The sequence below is a fragment of the Lentinus tigrinus genome (genome assembly GCF_003813185.1).
Source record: "Lentinus tigrinus ALCF2SS1-7 unplaced genomic scaffold L226scaffold_35, whole genome shotgun sequence".
Lineage (NCBI taxonomy): Eukaryota > Fungi > Basidiomycota > Agaricomycetes > Polyporales > Polyporaceae > Lentinus > Lentinus tigrinus.
In genome coordinates, this window is record NW_027137944.1 from 297,005 (window position 1) to 317,555 (window position 20,551).

Consider the following 20,551-nt stretch of genomic DNA (forward strand, 5'->3'; position numbering starts at 1 on the left):
ACCATTCTACATGAAACGTAGGGTGCACGCCGCGGTCCGCCAAGTCCTTAGGTAACTCTAGTGTATAGCTAGACGTCTCCGGAACTGCCGCAATAATCTTGTAAGGTCCGATGTACTTGGGTAGTAGCTTGCGCGCGCGTCCCTTCGGCATATTGAGGTTCTTGGTAGATAGGTATACCAGGTCCCCGACTGTCAAGTCGGATTCCGCTTGACGATGTTGATTCGCGTAGTGAGTCTGGTTCACGCGGCTCTCGATGAGCACATCGTGAGCCATCTCTAAGTTCGCTCGAGCCCGTTGTGCGAATTCTTGAACTCCTGCAAACTGAGAGTTCGTTTGAATGCCGGCCATCGTTCTTGGTAGGTAGCCATAGTTGAGCTCGAAGGGCGCGAATCCAGTCGATGCGCTCGTTGCGGAATTGATCGCAAACTCGACTAAAGGTAACTTGTCTACCCAGTCGAGCTGGTCTGGTAAGACCATCGCACGAAGTATTTGGCTGACTGAGCGAATGGTACGTTCAGAGAGCCTGTCCGTTTGAGGGTGGAAAGAGGTCGACATGAGTAACTTGGTACCCATGAGGCGATGTAGTTCCTTCCAAAACCTTGACGTGAACTTGCTGTCCCTGTCGGAAACGATCGATTCAGGTAGTCCGTGTAACCGGACTACCTCTCGCATGTATAGCGCTGCGAGATCTGCGGCCGTGTCGGTGGTACGAATGGGGATGAGGTGGACCATGGACGTAAGGCGGTCCACGATCACCCATAGATAGTCGAAGCCGTTCGATTGAGGGAATGGCCCTACGAAGTCCATGGATATCGACATCCAGGGCCTCAGTGGGATAGGTAGCGAGTGCAATAACCCGGCCTTGAGGTGTGTTCGAGACTTCGAGACTTGGCATCTTGCACACGATACGCAGAAGCGATCGGTTTCGAGTCCGAGTTTGGGCCACCAGAACCATCGACGTATGTACTCAGCGGTACGCTGTGCGCCGTAGTGTCCAACAGTATCGTGGGCTTGATCCAATACAATTTGCGTCGTGGTCTTGTTTTTGAACTTCGCGCGGGGAAGACACAGTACTTCCTCGCCACGACGATTGGTAGTGTATATGAATCCATCCCGAAGTGTGAATCGTCTGTGGTCTTGCGGCGCCTCGAGCACCTTGCTGAAGAGTGTGTCCGTATCGTAGCCTGCCTTCACTGCGTCTTGAAAACCTTGAAGGCCGCCAACGAACTTCTGTAACGAAGGTCCCTTGGCTAGCGCATCCCAGACCGTTGGTCCTTTGGTCTGTTTGTCGATAGTATCCTTCTGTGGCTGATTCGACGAGGATTGCACATCCTGCAAGGTCTTCGCGTTGGCAGTAGCAGCTGCCATTTCGTCAGCCTCTCGTACTCGGTCTTCGATCTTCATCTTGAGCTCCTTAATCTTCTCGTCACGTTCCTTTGGGTGTAATCCCTCAGGATTGGCACGTGTGACGCGTCCTGCTTGGAGCTCTTGAATGCGATTGCCTGGAAGGTCGTCCCAGTCCGGGTCGAGTCGTACATCGGCGTTCACGTACTCTTGAATCGGATGAACTTCATCGGCATTGTCCTCCTCGTAGTACCGAGAGAGGCAATCCGCGACCTTGTTGTCCTTGCCAGGGACGTGGACGACGTTGTAATCAAATCTTGCCATGTATTCGAGCCATCGGATCTGACGATTGTTCGGCTGAGTGGTCTTCTTGAAGAACTCGAGAGCCTTGTGGTCCGTAGCGATCGTAAACTTGCGTCCCAAGAGCTTGTCTTCCCACTTCATCAAGCCTTCGAGGATTGCTAGTGCTTCTTGCTCGTACGTGTGATACGATCGCTGTGCACTGGTGAACTTCTTCGATAGGAAGCCGGCTGGTCGGCAAGTCTTCCAGTCCTCGCCTTGACCGTACAACGCTCCGAGCCCATGGACTGATGCGTCGCAGATGAGCCAGATGGTTTCCGGTCGTCGTGGGTCGATAGGCTTCAAGATTGGCGTCTTGCAAGCCAATGCCTTGATCTGCTCAAAGCAATGTTGATGTAGAGGTCGCCATACAAACGGTCGGTCGTTGTGCTCCATGTCCGAGAGAGGTGTCGTGTATGCCGACACGTCTGGCATGAACGCAGCTAAGTAGTTGACCAGCCCGAGGAATCGTTGGACCTCGTGGTACGACCGAGGCTGTCGCCAGTTCCGTATTCGTTCCATCTTGTCGGCGTCCGCGTGCAGGCCTCGGTCATCGATGATATGGCCAAGACAGTCCATCTTCTTCGAGTAAAGATCGCACTTCGAGCGACTAAGGTATAGCTTAGCCTCTCGAAGGGTGTTGAATACCAGCTTGAGGTGCTTCTCGTGGTCCTCGACCGAGTCCGAATACACGAAGATGTCGTCCAAGTAGACGTGAACAAAACGACCGATGAAGTCCCGAAAAAGCGTTGTCATTAGACGTTGGAATGTAGCAGGAGCGTTGCAATCGCCCTGCTGCATTACCAAGCTGATGAAGGTGCCGTATGGTGTCGAAAACGCGGTCTTCCAAATGTCGTCCGTTTCGATGCGGACTTGCTCGTACGCGTCCGAAAGATCAATCTTCGAACGGTAGCGAGCCCTCGCGACGTCCATTCGTATACGGTCTTGATCCGGGAGAGGCGTAACGTCCTTGACGGTGTTGTCGTTCCGCTGCCTCGCGTCAACTACAGTACGTAGTTTACCGCTCTTCTTGGCTACGCATAGTAGCGGCGCTGCCTGGGTGGCTGTAGTCATCTGCCACCACATAGCGTCGGTATACTTCTTGATTTTCGCAAGTAGTTCGTCTTGTACGGCTTCCGGACATCTTGGCAATCGATATCGGTACTGCTTGTTCTCGTCGATGAGAGGAATTCGATGGTTCACGACCCTCCAAGGTGGCAGCCCTGGTGGAGGAGGACGCAACATATCGTCGTACTCCTTGAACCAATTGTCTCGTAATTGTTGTAGTCGTTCCTCATCGCTGCCGGTTTCAACCGGCTCGCGGTGAGTCTTCCGTATCTGTTCGTCTTCTAGATAGTCTTGCATGACCATCGTGAACATTTGATGGAGGCCGAAGGGGTCTGGTAGCCCCGACAGACCTGTCTTCGGTCCTTCGGATGAGTGAATTGAGGGACCGTAAGAAGGGTTGAGTTTCGGAACTGTGACGTTCCTACGTCGTCCTTGGTGTCGTTCGGGCACAGCTCGGGTTTCGAAGGTCTGTTGCGACTCTTCATAACCTCCGCTCGTCGTCGATTCGGCGTTGCTGCCGATCTCCTCCCCTCCCGAAGACCCTTGAGGTTGCGCGTAGCGGGAATGGGGAGGCTCCGCGACGGTGCTACCCGCCACGGCCTCCTAAGCTCGTTCTTCAATCGCGGCCAACGCGGCTTGCAGTTGCTTGCCTACGCCGGCGCGAGTACCTGCTTTCCGGTTAGATAGCAGCATTGCTTCGTCGACTCTTGTATACACCGGCACGTTGACGCCGTCAATTGTGATGGTCCGGTTCTTGAAATCCAAGATGACGTTGTGCTTGAGGAAGAACGGCGTGCCAAGGATGAGATCGTATCGGTCGATATCTACCACGTCGAAGTAATGATACTCGTCGACGGGTCCAATCTTCATACGGGCCTTCGCTCCGTGATTGATCTTCGTGCGGCTGCCCTTCGCCCCCAGTTGCAGATTCATCTGCTCAGAGAGTTCGATGCAGTCCGCACTCGTAAGGAAGGCGAGCGTTGGCGATATTGAATCAGTTGTGCATCCTGAGTCGAATAGCGTGTACGCTGGGATACCATTGACGGTCACCTCAGCGCACAGTGGTCGTTGCAGCACCTTGTTCCTGACAGGTTGGTCTTGAGGCTCCTTGAGCTTGCGGACCCTCGAGTCGTACAGCCAAGCCGTTCGTACCGACTTCGAAGGCGGGTCGTCCAAGGTCTGGAAGGCTTGAACTGTCTTCGCGGCCGCGAAGAACAGTTCATCCTGGCGTTGTTCTTCCAGTTCTTGTTCCGACTTGTCCGTGTCTGGATCCACTCGAAGAGCCGCGGAGTGCATAACGTAGAGCTGTTCTTCCCAATCGTCTTCAATATATGCTTCTTCTTCAGAGTCTTCGCTTGCGTATCCTTCGTAGTCTGATTGAGGAGGCTCTGGCTCCGGTGCAGTGTCACCTGCACCCTCTGGATCGCCTTCGTCCACCTCTAATTCCATCGTAGCTTCTTCTAAGGTTCCTGCATGCATTCGTTGCTTAGACGAATGGCCGAACTTCGGGCACTTCGGGTCATTGGCGAAGTGTCCCATCTGTCCACAACCAAAACAAGGACCCTTCGCCCCAGCCGATTGAACAGCAGGTGCCGTTGGCTGAGACCTAGCCATGGGCTTGAAAGAATTCGCTGGTCGTGTGGTGTTCCCACTGGCCCGAACGAATGTGGTCTTCTTCTTGAATATCGGTCCGCGAGAACGGGCAGCCTCTTCCTTCTTAATTGGACGGAAATACGACTTGCGAGGTTGAGCACCAGGGCTCGTCGACGATGGTGTAGTCGTCGACGGGCGGTGGTGCGCGTTCTTGCCATGTTGTCCACTGGAAGAGGCGGTGGATTTGAAAGCCTTGCGTCGCAGTTCCATGTTCGCTAGTTCTTCCTCGAGGTGCAAGGCTAACATGTAGAGATCTCTACTATGTACAGCCATGCGATCGATCCCTCGCGAGATGACGATCTCGCGTTCGAACCAGGCTGGTAGACTAGCCAGGAATTTATCCTTGAAAACCGTTTCGCTAGGCTTGTCCAGCATTCGCTGCGACCAATGGCACAGGTCTTGATAAAGGCCTCCGACGCCGCGGTCTTGCGAATAGGTTACCTTCTGGAACTCGAAGCTCGCTTGCTGGTAAGCATCCGTCAGGATGAACCTCTTGTAGAGAGCGACGACGATCTCTTCGAATGTCCAATACGTTTGCGTTCGGAATGGCGATTGAACCGTCTGGAAGTGCCAAGCTGCAGCGTCACCTGCTAGCGAGGAACTAAGTACGTCCATACGGTTGCCGTCGTAGTCCGGTCCCGTGAGGTTCAGCTGTCGACAGAAGCTCAGTAGTTTCAACAACCACACGTTGAACTCCGTGTCGTCGTCCTTCCCGTCGTAAGACGGTGGCTTGGATAGCTTCGCGTGCTTCAAGTATTCCGAGATCGGTCCTGTCGGTGGCCGTCCAACGTTGTCTTGAATCATTCGTAGTACGTTGGCCAATCCCAAACTGTCGCGGACGTTTGGTACCATACCAGTGTTACCTGGTACAATGCCAGCCATCGTTTGATAGCCTGCGGTCAACGGGTGCGCTGAAGCACTCATTGCTGCGGCGTACTGAGCCGCAGGTCCTGCCGTAGTCGGTGCTAAAGGAACGTACGCGCTCTGCGTATACGTCGTCTGGGCTTGCCATTGAGGGTACTGCGTAGGATTAGTATATGTTGGTTGAGGGTATGGCTGCTGTTGCTGATAATATTGCTGAGGGGCAGCCTGGGAAGCTGACGGATACGTCGCACCTCCAGGCTGCAAGTTGGCCTGCGGTGACGGCATGGGTCGAGGGCCGTTCGGCGATGGCACTCGATGTTGATGAGGTGCATTCGATATTGATGTTGGGCTCGACGGCGGTGGGATGATGGTATTCAATGTTGAAGAATAGTGTACCGTCGATCGCCGCGTTGCTCTCTTCGTCGCAGGCCCACCAGTTGCTTGAGCTTGGGGTGGCAACTGGGAACCTCCGCTCTGTTGCCTTGAAGGTCCTGGCGACATGACTTGTTGCGGTAGGGGTCCAGTTGGTCTAGTCGGCACGTTCGGGTCTGTTGGTGGTAATGGCCTGGAATGAATTGATGATGCCGCCGTTTGAGGTCGCGATGTCGTAGTCATCGTCGGATCCGATATCGTAGGAGATATCTGCGAACTTGTGGGCATGGGCTTGTGCGGAAACGGCAGCGGGTTTGTCGTCGGATAATGAGGAACCGGTGCTGCCAGTGTTACCTGGGAGAGCGCCGGGTCCGGTTGTACGAGTTGCGCTTGCGGTGGTCCATACGTCGGTCCTGGTTGGAGGGATGCTGGTCGCATGTAGGGCGGTGGGATGCCCGTGTTACCTGCTGAAGGGTTAGACCACCGATGCGAAGATGAAATCGCGGCGCGTTGACTCTCGCGAGCCGCGTGCTCAGCGTGCTGCCGCTGAGTGTCGTTTCCTAGCAGCCCTGCACGCTCTAGCCTTACTGAACGCGAGCTGCTCAATGCGTCGTCGATCGCGTCGTCTGTAGTGACGCCGCGTTCGACTTCGGCCGCATCTTCATCGTCGTCTTCGTCTTCGTCGCGTTCTTCCTCTTCGTTCACGTCTTCTACCGTTGTAGCGAATCGAGATTGATTTTCATCTTCTCCTTGCTGCGGATCGAAGCCTTCGGCATCGAATTCCAGCCCGAAGCGTTCTGCGAACTTGATGATTTCTTGGAGCTTCTTGCGATTCTCCTCGCCGCTTCGCATGGCTCGAAGCAGGAGATGTTGATCAATCATTGTCGATAGTATCGCTTGCATGTCTTCCTGGGGTACCGTCACTGACACGCTCACGTCCGGTGTCGACCTTGACCCTCGGTTCTTGCCCTTCCGATCGCTCACGAACGGCGGTAGAGGTTTATCGAACGAACCTTGGCTGAAAGTCGGTAATGATCCGGGCATGTTCGGCGATCTCGCGAAAGGTGAAAACGTTGACAGGGGATTATATCCACCCAATCCCTGCCCCCCTGGTCCGAATCTCAAGCTTGAAGCCGCGCCAAACAACCCCGAGCCCGGGTTCTGTGACGAACCCAAGTACGGGGTCGAGGTGGTGAAAGACGATAACTGGGTTGTATTGACAGCGGAGGCGGGTCTTCTAGGCGAAGGCCCACCGTCCGGCGAAACAGATATTCTACTTGTATTATGGGGAGTCTGGGGTAACGTTCTATGTTGCGTGGGGGTATCCGAATCATTGCTTGTGTTGGTCTCCTGACCTGTCGTCTTGTTGCTGCTTGAGTCCATGTGGATGTCGCCAGATAGTCGCCTAGTAATGTTGGTCTCCAGTATCAGAAATCCACGTGTCGTGGAGGAGCGTAAAAAAGTGTAAGAGTTTAGGAAGAGCCTCGATCACACACGCCCGGAGTACGCTGCACCAATCTCTGTATTGGAGACGTGCTAATACTCGGTGGACGTGGTGAAAGGCTGAGCCGACACCACGTCGAGGCGCGCGTCTTGTACGACGCGCGCCAATACCGATTAGATACAATAATAATCAATGTAGTAGTCCGTATAATAAACTATACTAGTCCCTATTGTAATCCCTTACACCAGCCTCGGTGTTTGCTGTAGGCAATTCTCTACTGGATCCTGTTTCACGCTCATTGGTTCCTATTCCAGGGTCACTACCATGATACGTATGGCATGAGCGTAGGGAACATCCTCGCCTCGCTCGAATACGGTCTACATACGTTCGACTCCTCCGTCGGCGGGCTTGGCGGTTGCCCGTACTCCCCGGGCGCCACCGGCAATGTCGCCACTGAAGACGTTCTCCGGCAGCAAGTACAAGACACCGGGAGACCTGAACGCGATCGCGGAAGTGGGGCGTGGATGTCGAAGATGCTGAATCGGACGAACTCGAGCCACGTTGGGAAGGCACTCGAGGCGCGCCGGGCAAGGGAGCAGCTGGAGAAGGAGCGGGAGAGGGATGGAGGGCCGGCGGAGAGCATCTCTGCTAAACTGTGAAGGTATGTTCGACCTTGGTATCTGAATGCTGGGCTGATTTACCTAGGAGGTGCTGACAGGTGTGCACCGGTCGCTTGTTCGTATTCATATGGACATCGAAACGTCAAGAGAGGAGAGTTGCGCTGAAGACGAACATGAGCGAGATATGACGGAGAACAAGTGACTGTCATAGTGGAGTCGTTGTGTGGTCTCTTCCTGGTACAAAGTCACGTTGCAAAGGCGCATCTCAGCACCGGTACTCAATAGTGAATTGAGGCCGACCATATTCAGACATCATGTGGTCGCGAACCTGAATCCTAGGGTCGGGCGATAACGGCAAGTGCAATCACTCTACATCACATGGATGCAGTATTGCTAAGTGGTTCCATCAGGAAGTCTGCATATATTCGGCCAAGCTAAGCTTCGTAGAAGGTGCTGCGGGAGGCTGAGGAACGATATAAGCTGATGTGTGTAGCTATGCATCCTCCCAAGCTCTCTCTCCGATACCCAGCCACGATGTCAGTACCGGCTGCTCCCCAGCACCAGCCATACCGCGACTCTGCCATTGGAGACGTCATCATCCGCACCTCCGACGGTGTCGAATTCCATGTCCATCGCAGGCGTCTGTCCGGTCATCGATGCCTCTCCGGTCTTCGCCGACATGTTCGCTCTTGGCCGGGAAGCTGCGGCCGCCGATGGCGAGAAACCTGACATTGCGGTTTCAGAGGTGCGGTCTGGGAGAAGCTGCTCCCCTTCTGCCACCTCGCTGAAGAGCCGCCCATCACCCTAGACGACATTTCGCTCCTACTTGAGGCAGGAAGGAAGTACAGGATGGTTGCGGTTACCTGGCGTATGTGCGCGTACCTCTGCCACCCAGAATTTCTCTACGAGAAACCATTCGCCGTCTACACATTGGCATGTATGACGGGTGTTCCTCGTGTCGCTGCCCTTGCAGCGCGCAGGACGCTTGCCGGCCCGCTCTACCTGGAGTATGCAAAGGAGTACCGATACGTATCCGGACTCGCGTTGTACAATCTCCTCGACTTCAGGCGGAGGTGCGGAATAGCTGCGGCGGACGTGGTCTCCATCACGAGCTCCAACCAAGTCCCGGCGTGGATGCAGTCTAGCCCGGTGCTCCTAGACATGAAGACGTGCGGCTCCGGTGCGTGTTACGCGGCTGGACGCATAGTGTATGTCCATGCTACCGGGACACAGTTCCGGGATGTGCGGGGGAGCTTTGTGGCGTATATGGAGCGGCTGCACGATGCACTCAAGCTATGCCCCGACAGCTCGCTAGCATCTTCGACAAAAATGCTGAGCCCCGTCATCACATCTGCCCTCGGGTGCAAGTCGTGCGCAAGCAAGATATTTGATGATACAATGCGCAGTGCAAAGGTGTTGGAGAGCAAGATTGCAGAGGCGATTGGGAAGGTGAGTCCTGAGGCTCGGTGCTACTCGTTTTCGGCTACGTGCTGATTCAATTGCGTATAGGTTGAATTGATTGTCCAGGCATGATGCGCCTGCGCAGAATCACTTATGTATAGCATGCCTATGTTACCGGAGTTGCTCCAGGACGCTAATGAACACTGTGTTATCGCGACTATCTCGATGGCTCTCGCGATTATTCGACGTTGTAATCCTGGTGCGCGCTCTTGTGTGCAGTTCATCTGCTCCCCGAACGTCCAGATATCTTCACGCTCAACTCTAACCGTGCATACATAATGAGCAGCGTCTTGTGACACAAGGCTTTCGCCCAACTCATCTATAATAATGAGCGTCGGTGTCTATCCTTCAGCCTGAACACAATCGTACCTTCAACTTACCAGTATTGTCATACACAGGATCTGGAGACACTAGTGCCGATGGTCACAAGAGCAGACGATTGTCGGTTGCTACGAGGAGCTTGTGTCTCCTGATCGTCTCGCTAAGACCTGTGCCCAATGCGCTTGGTTGTCGACACCCCACCATAGAAAGAGAAGGACGCTTTCAAGTCAAGTTCTTACTCGTGAGTCACCATAGCACTCAGTTCCCGTCGCGCAGCTAATCAGAGAAAGGACTTCCCGGCTAGTATTCTATCAGGTGAGATAATGTGGGGAAAGGACCCACAGGTATATGTTCTCCGCAATGCGACTGCATTGACCCAATGCATGCAAGCGCAATGAACGATAGTGCATTGGCCTAGATTCAGTGATGTACAAGACGTGATAGACAGGCATTCGGACAGACACCAGGTCCATGCGCGACATTACGCCACTCGACTTTCGCCGGTCCAAGTAGTGGAGTCCAGGAACTCAGGTCAATGCGGTCTTCCGACTTCAAGTATAAAACGGACGGCTCGCAGGCTCCACAGGAGTTGCCCACCCATACTTCTTCCCTACTGCCACAACCTCGGCCGCTGTCTTCATCATATCCGGTATCCTCGCACCCGGTGTCCATGGCGGTTCTATCAGTACCGGTTAAACATGTCGTGAAGATCCCCAGTCCAGCGAACGTCGATCCTGACTGGGTGCTGGAGTTGTCCGACCGAGAGAACCCCTGCTCGCTCGGGTTCCAAGCCGGCGCATACCTGGACCCAACGGCGCACGAGGCATGGACGAGATTCTCGGTGACTGTCAGCAATCGCATCCCGTATGGGCACTCGATACAGTTTCTTCCGCCTGAGATGCCGTTCCAGTATGTCCTCCGCTGCGTAGTAAGAGTTTCTCCCAGTCTTTTCGAGATGAGAAAGTCCTCATCGAGGTCGCTGCAGCTGCCTGGAGAAGAACTTCCCCGATTTGGCACCGAAGAGGTCCCTATGGTCACCGCTGTTTCATGGGGTGATATATTGTGGCAGATGGTGAGGGCGCAGAAAGTCTGGTGGCAGAGCACCATGGTGCGTTGCATATGGCACATCTCGTCTATCTTCTTCAAAGCTAAAGCTAACCAATGGCATGATCTTACTACTATACAGGCGAATGTGTCACCCAAACTTTGGGGATATGAGGACCCACATCCCGCCTTGCAAGCTTGGGCTCAGCGGCCGGATCCGACCAGGTTGTGGTACGTCGCCATAAGGCGGACCCTTCCGGATGAGCGTCGTGGCATCCCTTCGTACTACTTTCCCGAAGCCGAGCTGCGCTTCTAGCATCCAGTCACGTCATTCATCTATTCTCTCTCATATTGAATTGATATGCTCGATTGTCAAGTTCCATTGGGTGTAGAACAGGTCGTAGTCAAGCTTCCCACGCTGATGCAAGTTGAACACTTTTGCGACTCTTCCCAACCGCATCTTTAGCATCGGAAGAGCCTGACCATACTGCCTCTTATCCAGCCATTGACCGGCATGTCCGGACCCAGCTACGGTCATGGGAATTGTATGAATGGTCGGAGTCGGGACGGTTGAACATTTGTCAGAAACTTAGTAGTGCTTACATTGGCAAGTCAAGTACAGAAGGGAATACATGGGTGAGGAGGGTGGATCGGAACATGTGAAAGAGGTGATACATTGACTCCGAGGATGCCAAACGCAACTAGTCCTTCAGAGTGAATGATCGATCATCCCACTTCCTACGCCTCCATCGATCCTGCCGATACTGTTCTATCACAAGATCCGCATGTTTCAGAGCATTTTCCATCTCGGCCCCTTCAGGAAGACCGGCTTTGGCAATAAACTCTTCCGGAGTACCAGAGGCCGCCCAATCTGCAGGGTATAAGCTGTGATAGAACATAATGGTACCTGTGGCGAGCAATGTTAACGTGAGCACCTGGATATTTCACGACCGTGGGACGTACTGGGTCTCCACACGTCGGCATCGCAGCACACACTCCATAGCTCCTCACAGCCAAACTCCAAACTCGAGGGTTGAAGACTGTATACTTCGAGCGTCCAGTCCTTGCGGGGGCAGTCGTGCTCCCTGGCCTCCCCGAAGTCGACGATAGTAAGCCAAAGCTGGCCGCCCGGGAGTTTCCGTATGACAATATTGCGCTCTTTGAAGTCACGGTGCTCGAGACCTGCTTTGTGCACGGCGTGCAAGCCATCAATAGCCAGAGCGCTGTATCACAGGAGGTCAGCGTGGATTGGACAGGTGAATAGAACGTGTACTCGCACCGTAACTGTGGAGGAAGCATCATCAATGGACGTGGAAGGGGTACTCCGCAGTCCTGCATGACCAGAATGCAGGTCCACGCCTCGACCGTTTGTCCGAGGTAGCACCCGTAGATGATTGGGACCCATTGGCCCTGCAACGGCGCAAGCTTCTCTCTGTAGAGATCTGCTTCTTTCTTCAGCAGATCCGCTCGTCGCTTGCCGTAAGCAACTTTGCAGATCGCAACCTTTTCGCTGCCAACGATCGGCGCATCATGATCATCGAGGGGATGGAGTTCCACTCGGAAGACGTGCATATTGCCTTTGGTGAGGCGCTCCCGGATGGTCACACGTACTACGTCGAATTTGAGCGACGGTTCGTGATAGTGTGCTTTGAGTACATCCCACCCCTCCATGGGGGACGGTGCTTGTGAGGATTGTGGTGAGGTGTCTTTGGGAAACTGTAGCTGCAGCATGGCTGGTGAAGTAAGGCAGGCAAGAGAGACGGAGGGCGAGTGAATGGACTGTGCGCAGTAACGACGTGTACTTATGAGTTCTGCCACAATAAGTTACGGGAGAGCGTACCTTTCAGAACAATAATACTAAGACTATGCACAGGACGAGGCGGAGACAACAGGGCAAGGTGCCACACCGCCTCAGAATTGGGCCGAGGCCGAGATTGCCAGAGGCGCTGGCAATTACACACATAATACGCCCGTCTCAGTGATGCCGCGAGGTGAGGTGAGGCGAGGCGAGGTGAGTTGGCGCGAGTGGCGCCCATGGCATGTTACCTCCTTTAGAGCTTATGTACCTGAAAAAGTTACATCCGACGAATATGTTACTGGCCTGTTACGCCGTCCAAAATCTTGGATTGCCCGCCTCGCTACACAGCGAGGCGAATTACAGGCCAGAACATTGTGCTTGTGACTCGCGAGTTGCCCCTCCAGGAGGACAACCGCAAGAGCAAGCGCCGAGGCAGGAAGCCAAAAGCGCCCGGTAGGAGGCGGGCGGTATATTACATCATCAATCAGCGTGTTGCACCGGTGTAGGCGAGTGGATTGACTTGCGTGGCGTGAGATACTGGTGAGATGTAAATGACGACTCACAATAAGGCAGCCCGAGACATGCGGCGTTGTACATACAATACTAAGGGTGGAGGCAACGTAGTATTGTGTTCTACCCTTGCCCCATTTTCCACTCCTGCGGTGTATTCCGCAAGGTGTTTTTTTGTTTTGACACACATGCCTGCAGATGCCTGGAGGCGCCTTTCTCGGTGAGTGTTCTGTCGGCGCCACTCAGGGCAAGATATATAGTGTGCACAGATCCTGTGGCAAGCTATTCCCAACTCCCGAACCCCAACCCCAGTTTACCCCACGCTCGATTGCTTCTTGCCGTTTTATGGGTCCCAAACCTCAGAGTAAGAGAGGAGGTCAGGTCAGCACCGATGCCTCAGGCCGAGGCCGAGGCCGAGGTCGTGGCCGCAGTCACGGTCGCGGTGGAGGCCATACAACAGTACATTCTGTTTCCTCCGTACCGGAGTCTTCCAACCAAATAGAACCATACGGTATGTTCTGTCATAGCTTCCTTGTGTAGCTCGATACTGATGGTCGGTTGGCGGGGTATCAGGGACAGTGACTACTACAGAGGTACAGAACACCAGTGATGGTCTTCAAGACACGCTTCGACGTTAGCAAAAGTCCTACACCCACTCTCAGTCGTGATGCTAATTCTGTCAGTGAACTATATATAGTTGCAGAGGAAGAGCTGTCGTCGGACAGGTACGACATTGTTCAAGGACATCGGCCCAGAACAGATGCGGATGTCCATCAGGGGTCTTCAATGGCCGCAGTGTCCAGTGAGGAGGACCAGCTAAAACGTATGTTTCCTCCTATTACTGTTACTTCTTCTCTCGGGATACATTTGTACCACAGATTCTGCCCTTCCAGGGGCTTGGCCTGGTCAAACACCCGATGTTCTGAGTCTGCACGCGGCACACCAGCAACTGACCGCCGATCTGGGAGTAACCCACCCGCGAGATGATGATTTCACAACACTGGATATTCATGGCATCAAAGGTCCGTCTGCTTCCTTAGCTCCCTTAATCGATCGTGGTTCTAACATGACATAGACAAGTTCAAGACACTCTATGATGTGATCACAGCAGATATGCCCGTCATGCCCCATGTCTACCATCCCAAAGTGGTAAACACTACCAAGGAGACCACGAAAACCGAAAAACGGCTGGGGTCCAATGTACAACCATTGAGGCACATTGTGAATGTGCAGAACATGATGGCTGACATGCAATCTGCTGCGAAAGATCACTTGTCCCGGGTTGATCTCGACTGGAACAATCCTGAACACATCCTCTTGGTAGCTTGTTGCATGCCAGGTGCGAACGTGAGGGCCCTGCCCCTAGTGATATGGACCGAAGAAGACGTTGTTGCATGGTGCGATGAAACCATGTTGAGGTCCGCCACAGGATCTCTGCGTGTCTGTCCAACCAGGACTCCTGGTGGAGAGGTCAAGATTGGGTTACCGCGCAAGCACCCGAGTTTGTCGAGTGCCCCGAGAGGCAAGATAAACCCGGATCGTCTGCTTGTGCATCACACCAAGAATATAAAATTGTGCGACAATGCACCTGCGCTCGCTCCCAGCCCTCTCATCACCATCAAGATTAAGACACCTAACGTCTGGAATACGGATAAACTCTTGAATGCACGGCTTCAACCTAAAGGAAAAACCCCTTTCAAAACTTACTTTGAATGGCCCAAGGAAGACGAAACCAAGTTGACGCAAGAACGCCGAATTCTCATCCAGGTGACAATTACTGGCACAGTCTTCATCAGTTCCTAATCAGTTGCTCATGAGCGGTGTCCTTACAGGTATGGACACAGATGCTTCAGAAGTGCACTGACTACGGCATTCTGAGTTGTCACGACGTCACTGTGTTCCTCATGAGATCTTCCACCTATCCTGATACTCTCTACATCTCGAACCCCTGCCAGTCCAGGATGCCCAAAGATCATCCGGCCTTTGCAACGTTTTCCCTATTTGCGGCAGCAAAAGAGCTGATCGACAGACCCTCTCTGCCAAATCCAACACATATATAGAGTAGGTCCTGTCCTAATTCTTTCGGTTATTAGCTGGTTGATCAGGATCTATGCACTTCAATAGGGTTACACTCACCGGACACCCAATCAATGCCCCGACAGACTCTCCGAGCACTACCTTGCTGTGATCATACTTGGTGGGAAGTAGGCCATTTCTGGCAGGGACGATCGATGAGGAAATGGGGGATCTCTTATTTTGTCTGCAACGCTGAGACGTCATTGTGCGATAAGGGTAGAACACACAGAATTACCAACTGAGTGAGTGGTCTGCGCGGTCATGGGTTGCCAAGTTTTGCTTGGGACATACGTCTTTGGGAATACTTAGGCATGTGCAGTATGGTAGCAATAGCAGAAATTGATACGATAACTTTCTAATCACACATAAAGATGGGACTGGAATGAACGATGATATTTGAATCAACAGAAACGAGAAACATTCTATGAGGATACACGCGGGCGAGATGCGAGGGCTCAGGGAAACTGGTATGATACATGTCCGAATGCTAATGTCCCTACTCAGAGTTGGTCCTTGATTTCTTGCAAAGCAAGAACACGTATGCCGTGCGCGGCCATCACACCCGTCAGACTACGACAGGTAGGGCACTGGAACCACTGGTCTGGGGCAACAGGACCACGATTGGCCTCCTGCGTGTCCCACCACTCATCTGCGCATCGGTTGCAGACGGCGTGCGAGCAGGGATAGCTAGAAGTCATTTGTTAGATCATTAGACTGTCAGTACAGCGAGAACTTACACGCGCGCGATCATTCGCTCCCCGAGACAGATGGGACATTCCATCTCGCGCCGCACACCTTGCAGAGTCCTTCGAACCCCGTCCTGCATGAATAAGTAGTTGAGCGATTGACAGAAGTGTGCAGAGAAGGCTCATCGCTTACCCGCTGTTGACGGAGACGCTGAGGAGATTGGTCAGTAACCTAGCGAATACGATGAAGCGAAAGACCACTCACATTGACTTCCGCGGTGGTCTCGCGCGTCTTCTGGTCGAGCTGCCGCTGTGCAGTGCGGAGCTCGTCCTGTCGCTTCTCGTACTCGGCTTCGCGCTCAAACATGCGAGCTTGGAGGACCGAGTAGTCGGCTTGTGTGCGGAGGGCGGTCGCGTGGCTCTCGTCGATCATGCGTCCCATGCGCTCAACCCGGTGGAACATGTCGTCGAGAAGGACGCTAGTGTCGGAGTGAGCCTTGCGCGACTCCTCCAGCTGAGCTTGCGTCTCCGCGTGAGCCTTCAGGCTGTCTTCGAGGCGACGACGCGCCTGCGCGTCCTCGGTCTCCCGCTTGGACGCTGCGTCCTGCAGTGCGAGGATCTTACGGTTGGCGTCAGCGAGTTCCATAGTGAGGGAGTGCTTCTCCTGCTGATGCAAAGCGCGATCCTCTCGGTGGGCCTGTTCCTGCTTCTCCAAGGTCTCAGCCATGGAAGTCCGGTCGCGCGTCAACATATCCTCAATACGCCGACAAGACCAGTGTAAAGCGGACGTGGACGGTGCTGCAGCGCCCTGGAGAAGTGTGCGGAGTTCGGGATCCTTACCGAGCTTAGCAGTTTGGTGAGATGACCGCAGCACAGAGAACCACCCACCTTCTTACCGGGAACTTACCTCCTCGGGGGCGTAGCGATTCACAATGTCAGCGTACGTCTCGCTGCAAGCGGGGACGGGCGATGGGGATTGGGGTACGCGGCTCGAGGGCGCCGCCTTGACATTGCATTAGTACGATGTACAATATTACTCTACGCCATGTAATACAGATCGATCAAAAAGGAACGTTACCTCGGGGACTGCGTCCTCCTCACCAACGACAACCTTTTTCGACTTTTCCACCCGGATCGTGAAGCGGCGAGAGGGCATGGTCGGAGGCGGCGAGAACGTGTGAGTAGAAGTATAGCGAGTTGTAGAGTAGCGTCTAGATGGTGCCGGACCTCTGCGGAGCGTGAAACGCAGTCGCAGGAGGTATGTCGTTCGTGGGCGGCAGCCAAGCAGTTGGTGGTAGGGAAGGAAGAGACAGAGCCCGTGTTAGGCAGCTTATGACGCCGCCATTCTCCGCGATTCTCGGAGAATCGGCCTGGACCCGGACCACGGTCCGCTCCGGGTCCGCTCCGTGATATTCGGAGACCTGCACCAGGCTTACGCGGCTTTGTTTCTCGGCCTCTGACCACGACGACCACGACGACACTCCCTGCACAGACCTGCAACAGCGTATCACGCTTGCAGTCTACCCCTCCTCAAGCCGACCAGTCTCTTCTCCTCGAATTCAACATGGACGGACAATCGCAGGCAAACAGGGTCAATGTTGGCCACCCGGTAATTATTCTCTTTCTGTTCCGCGAGCGAAGTAGTTACTATGTATCGTATGAAACGCTCACGCGCACAATATATCTGGTGCGCAGGATACTCCGATCCCGGGACCCACACGCGACCCAGATATGGTGAGCAGGGAGTACGCGCTCCCGCAGGTAAGAGCAGCATCTATGCGAAGCCCTTGAGCCCTCGTATCCAGAAACGATAAAGTAACAATCCCGATGCACTCTCTTAAGATACCTAACCCCGAAGACGATCCAGACAACGAAACTCTCGAGCGTGCAGCAGCTACTTCCGGGCTCTCTGAGACTGGAGCCCTACGGTATCGCCTCGTCCTCTACGAGATCAACAACCGCGAGAAGGACCGTCTGATAACGGAGCTCCAGCAGCAGCTCCAGGACGTACAAGGGAGACTGCGCGAGAACGAAGAAACTTTGGCCGCAGAGGCTGAGGAACAGTACGCAGAAAGCTGGGACAATGTCTCACACATGAGCGACGAGTCCTGCCGTGGGATGGAACACATCCGCGACGTCGAGAAAGAGTACAAGGCCCTCCAGGAGGAATCTCAGCGCGAGAAGGAGTTCCTCGATGCACACATCGCAACCTTGAAGGATGACCTCAAGCGCGAACGTCGGGGCGGTCGCGAGGCACGCAAGAAGATTGCAGTAAGTCTACGTTCAATTACCGCTTTGTCAAAGTGTCTAACTGTTACACACCATCCATACAGGTTCTCGAGAAGGACAAGGTAAACCGTCACACACTACCATATAGAACTGACATCTCATAGGTTGAGTTGATAGACCGACCTCGAAGCAAGGATGCACGCCGCCGAGGACAAACTCCAGGCCATCAATACTGAGATGACCTGCCCGGTGTGCTGGAGCTCCCCAATTACGCATCTGTATGTTAGATGTTCCCGCGTGACCAACGCTTGGATGCTGACATGATCTGACAGGTGGCCATGTGGACACGGCTTGTGCAGGGAGTGCAAGGTCCTCACCAAAGAGGCTCAAGACGTCACTAACGAGGAGGAGGACCTCGATATCTGGTTCGACTGCTACGACGAGCAATACCACTGCCCCGTGTGTCGCAGACACTGCAATCAGGAGTACCCGCTGGGGAACCTGCACCTCCTGAATAAAGTGACGGAGATTTTGACCCCGGACGTTTAGTACTACGCGCATTGAACTCGAACAATTTGTATGCATTGCTCATCTCGCGCCGCCCGAGTTTTCGCTTGCCTCACGTCGACTACTTCTGTAACTGGCTGTAATGAAACGAGTGCTACGACTACTTTTCCTCCTTGTGTAGAGCGACCTCCGTGCAAGCATCAAAGTCGTTGAAGGCCACCGAACTGTCCTGAACACTAATTTCTAGATATCCATGCGGACACGCAGTTTGCGAGGAGTGTCGGGGATCCACATGCAGGGCCCAGTCCCAACAGTGCGACGAGTTGTACCACACATACGGTGCCAATTGGAATGCACTACAGAGCGGCAGTCCAAGGGTGAGATACTTGCTTAGGCGAGGTAAGTCATGATCCCAGATTGTGTCTAAAGGGCTTATGGTCCTGGGTCAACCGTCCGAACGCTTTTATTCTACCGAGACTAGTGTGCAATGATGGGACCAGGTATTTGTTCACTTACAGTCTAGTATAAATGACCATTTTCATACCATACTTGTCGAAATTCTGCAGCTTCTTTGGAGCAAAGTTGACTATGTTATCATAATATATCACTTGCTCTTTATACTTTGCACCATCATGAAACCATACGCCGCCTGACTTGTCAATGAATCGGCACACAAAATGCTTACCTGTCTCATCATCTTTGTGGTACACAATACCGCAGACCCGATACATTTGATCCATGTCATGCAGGACAATTTGATTGTCTACAAGTACCTTGACATCATGCGTGATAAATCCGATAAAATACGGTGCAGACTGATATTCATAGTGTTTTTGCAGGCATCTTGTGCAGCTCGGGCAATTCATCTCAGTCTTTTGAGTCTTCAGCGCATTCATCCACTGACTAATTGATTTTCCTCTGTGGTTGCCCAGCTTTGCGGGGTTATTCTTCCATAGGTATTCTTCACACATCCAGATTGTGCCGTTATCAAAAGCAGGCTCCTCAGCATATCCACAAGCTCTACAAATATGCCGTCTCTTCAGGGCCGGTTCATCTTGCGCTATTAGGTTACGGGCTAATGCATATAGATCTGTATAAGTTTTGCCGTTTGGTCCCAATTCAGGATCAACACATCCAAGCATGTTTCGGATATGGTTTCTTCCCTCATACAAAGCTGTGGTGGATTTCTTGAGAACCACTTCCTTGAATTTTATCCCTGCTTGTCCAAGGAGCTCACTGGCATTATACATTTCAGCATCCCACGTTGCCTTTTGCTCCATATAAACTGAGAGAAGGATAGTCAATAGACTATCATATGCGCAACTCCAGTTCATAGGGTCCCATGGGAATCCCAAGAATTTCTGACTTCCTTTTGGTGGTGTGCTTGCCTTGATACGCTTGACTTGTTTTCTCTGAGAAACTTCTGCTTCTAGGTCATCATCATCATTCCGTTTGCGTTTGTCTCTTTTGCTAATAGTGTAATTGTTCAGATTATCCAATGCCTGAGTACCTCGAGCCGTTACGAATCCAGAGGTATCTTTCTGGGCTTTCTTGTGTTCTCCGTTGTCTTTTTGTTTAGTACTCTTTTGACTATTGATCACAGTCCACGGACTATCGTCCAGTTTGTCCCGTATGGGAAATGGATCATCTGAAGACCATTTGATAGCGCTATGCATAACTGCAGGCATATAATTCTCACCTTTCCACTTACGGAAAGAATGTATCAGTTCATTGCGTGTAATCCCCACCACCGTCGGTGGCACTTGTCCTAGATACCTCAACCTAGTTATTTCGTCAAGCAACTCCAACTCCCTGAATTCTTGTCTAAGACTTCCTGCAATGCCACCTGTCAATTTTGAGGGATTGAACGGCTGAACAATGATTGTACCGGCTAATGTTGACCCTCGGGAAAGACAAGTATAGACTGACTGATGATTCTTGCAATTCTGTATGTCACATACATTATTCGGTCGGGTTCTTCCTTGAGATGCAAAGTCCGTCATCGCAAAGTTTGGCACTACCGGAACTTGATCTCTATTGATCTCAATGAGCTTTCCGTTTGGAAGTTTGCATTTGACTTTACGAGTTTGATGAACCAAGGGAATAACATTCTCAGGTAGGCCTTTGACTTGCACTTTGCTCGGAGCGGCGGTCAGTTTCACAAACAAAGTGTCTAAGGCAACCTTGTCTTCTGAGATTGGGCGAGAAGTCCAA

At 53.0% G+C, this 20,551-nt stretch overlaps 13 protein-coding genes across 13 annotated transcripts; 4 read left to right on the forward strand and 9 right to left on the reverse strand.

Moving 5' to 3' along the window:
* Positions 1-91: 91 nt before the first annotated feature.
* L226DRAFT_469763 (uncharacterized protein) lies at positions 92-349 on the reverse strand (the record flags this gene model as incomplete). The annotated part of the gene is made up of 1 exon (XM_067676245.1): positions 92-349. A coding segment is annotated over one exon (258 nt), but the record flags the coding sequence as incomplete, so codon positions are not given.
* A 594-nt stretch (positions 350-943) lies between these two features.
* L226DRAFT_444946 (uncharacterized protein) lies at positions 944-1,198 on the reverse strand (the record flags this gene model as incomplete). The annotated part of the gene is made up of 1 exon (XM_067674871.1): positions 944-1,198. A coding segment is annotated over one exon (255 nt), but the record flags the coding sequence as incomplete, so codon positions are not given.
* Positions 1,199-3,463: 2,265 nt separating this feature from the next.
* Positions 3,464-3,823, reverse strand: L226DRAFT_435098 (uncharacterized protein; the record flags this gene model as incomplete). The annotated part of the gene is made up of 1 exon (XM_067674744.1): positions 3,464-3,823. A coding segment is annotated over one exon (360 nt), but the record flags the coding sequence as incomplete, so codon positions are not given.
* A 1,020-nt stretch (positions 3,824-4,843) lies between these two features.
* On the reverse strand, positions 4,844-5,257 carry L226DRAFT_469778 (uncharacterized protein; the record flags this gene model as incomplete). The annotated part of the gene is made up of 1 exon (XM_067676247.1): positions 4,844-5,257. A coding segment is annotated over one exon (414 nt), but the record flags the coding sequence as incomplete, so codon positions are not given.
* A 1,285-nt stretch (positions 5,258-6,542) lies between these two features.
* On the forward strand, positions 6,543-7,885 carry L226DRAFT_616054 (uncharacterized protein; the record flags this gene model as incomplete). The annotated part of the gene is made up of 3 exons (XM_067686856.1): positions 6,543-6,854; positions 7,400-7,746; positions 7,795-7,885. The coding sequence occupies 2 exons, from the start codon at positions 6,543-6,545 to the stop codon at positions 7,742-7,744; spliced, it is 657 nt and encodes a 218-aa protein (XP_067531305.1). The 3' UTR covers positions 7,745-7,746; positions 7,795-7,885.
* Positions 7,886-8,330: 445 nt separating this feature from the next.
* Positions 8,331-9,238, forward strand: L226DRAFT_574618 (uncharacterized protein; the record flags this gene model as incomplete). Its single annotated transcript, XM_067685074.1, has 3 exons — positions 8,331-8,386; positions 8,449-9,154; positions 9,215-9,238. The coding sequence occupies 3 exons, from the start codon at positions 8,331-8,333 to the stop codon at positions 9,236-9,238; spliced, it is 786 nt and encodes a 261-aa protein (XP_067531306.1).
* A 919-nt stretch (positions 9,239-10,157) lies between these two features.
* On the forward strand, positions 10,158-10,847 carry L226DRAFT_574619 (uncharacterized protein; the record flags this gene model as incomplete). Its single annotated transcript, XM_067685075.1, has 3 exons — positions 10,158-10,415; positions 10,473-10,595; positions 10,674-10,847. The coding sequence occupies 3 exons, from the start codon at positions 10,158-10,160 to the stop codon at positions 10,845-10,847; spliced, it is 555 nt and encodes a 184-aa protein (XP_067531307.1).
* A 369-nt stretch (positions 10,848-11,216) lies between these two features.
* Positions 11,217-12,291, reverse strand: L226DRAFT_538779 (uncharacterized protein). Its single transcript, XM_067681558.1, has 3 exons — positions 11,811-12,291; positions 11,495-11,754; positions 11,217-11,438 (listed from the first exon to the last, which is right to left on the reverse strand). The coding sequence occupies exons 1-3, from the start codon at positions 12,260-12,262 to the stop codon at positions 11,233-11,235; spliced, it is 918 nt and encodes a 305-aa protein (XP_067531308.1). The 5' UTR covers positions 12,263-12,291; the 3' UTR covers positions 11,217-11,232.
* A 3,189-nt stretch (positions 12,292-15,480) lies between these two features.
* Positions 15,481-16,247, reverse strand: L226DRAFT_525812 (uncharacterized protein; the record flags this gene model as incomplete). The annotated part of the gene is made up of 4 exons (XM_067678990.1): positions 15,481-15,602; positions 15,711-15,735; positions 15,795-15,812; positions 15,867-16,247. The coding sequence occupies 4 exons, from the start codon at positions 16,245-16,247 to the stop codon at positions 15,481-15,483; spliced, it is 546 nt and encodes a 181-aa protein (XP_067531309.1).
* Positions 16,248-16,533: 286 nt separating this feature from the next.
* L226DRAFT_525813 (uncharacterized protein) lies at positions 16,534-18,379 on the forward strand (the record flags this gene model as incomplete). The annotated part of the gene is made up of 8 exons (XM_067678991.1): positions 16,534-16,582; positions 16,658-16,778; positions 16,817-16,859; positions 17,094-17,288; positions 17,444-17,872; positions 17,935-17,952; positions 18,008-18,108; positions 18,163-18,379. 8 exons carry the CDS (start codon positions 16,534-16,536, stop codon positions 18,377-18,379), a joined length of 1,173 nt encoding a protein of 390 aa, XP_067531310.1.
* A 470-nt stretch (positions 18,380-18,849) lies between these two features.
* L226DRAFT_469752 (uncharacterized protein) lies at positions 18,850-19,068 on the reverse strand (the record flags this gene model as incomplete). The annotated part of the gene is made up of 1 exon (XM_067676244.1): positions 18,850-19,068. The coding sequence occupies one exon, from the start codon at positions 19,066-19,068 to the stop codon at positions 18,850-18,852; it is 219 nt and encodes a 72-aa protein (XP_067531311.1).
* Positions 19,069-19,530: 462 nt separating this feature from the next.
* On the reverse strand, positions 19,531-20,166 carry L226DRAFT_435937 (uncharacterized protein; the record flags this gene model as incomplete). The annotated part of the gene is made up of 2 exons (XM_067674756.1): positions 19,531-19,698; positions 19,759-20,166. Coding segments are annotated over 2 exons (576 nt in total), but the record flags the coding sequence as incomplete, so codon positions are not given.
* Positions 20,158-20,551, reverse strand: L226DRAFT_441336 (uncharacterized protein; the record flags this gene model as incomplete). Its single annotated transcript, XM_067674820.1, has 1 exon — positions 20,158-20,551. A coding segment is annotated over one exon (394 nt), but the record flags the coding sequence as incomplete, so codon positions are not given.

Excerpts from the sequence above, each read along its gene's own strand:
- L226DRAFT_538779 (XM_067681558.1), bottom strand. The coding sequence starts at position 12,262 with ATGCTGCAGCTACAGTTTCCCAAAGACACCTCACCACAATCCTCACAA. Across the intron at positions 11,755-11,810 it reads ATGCTTCCTCCACAGTTACG|CGCTCTGGCTATTGATGGCT; the intron begins GTGCGAGTACAC and ends CCTGTGATACAG. Across the intron at positions 11,439-11,494 it reads TGCCGACGTGTGGAGACCCA|GTACCATTATGTTCTATCAC; the intron begins GTACGTCCCACG and ends TGCTCGCCACAG.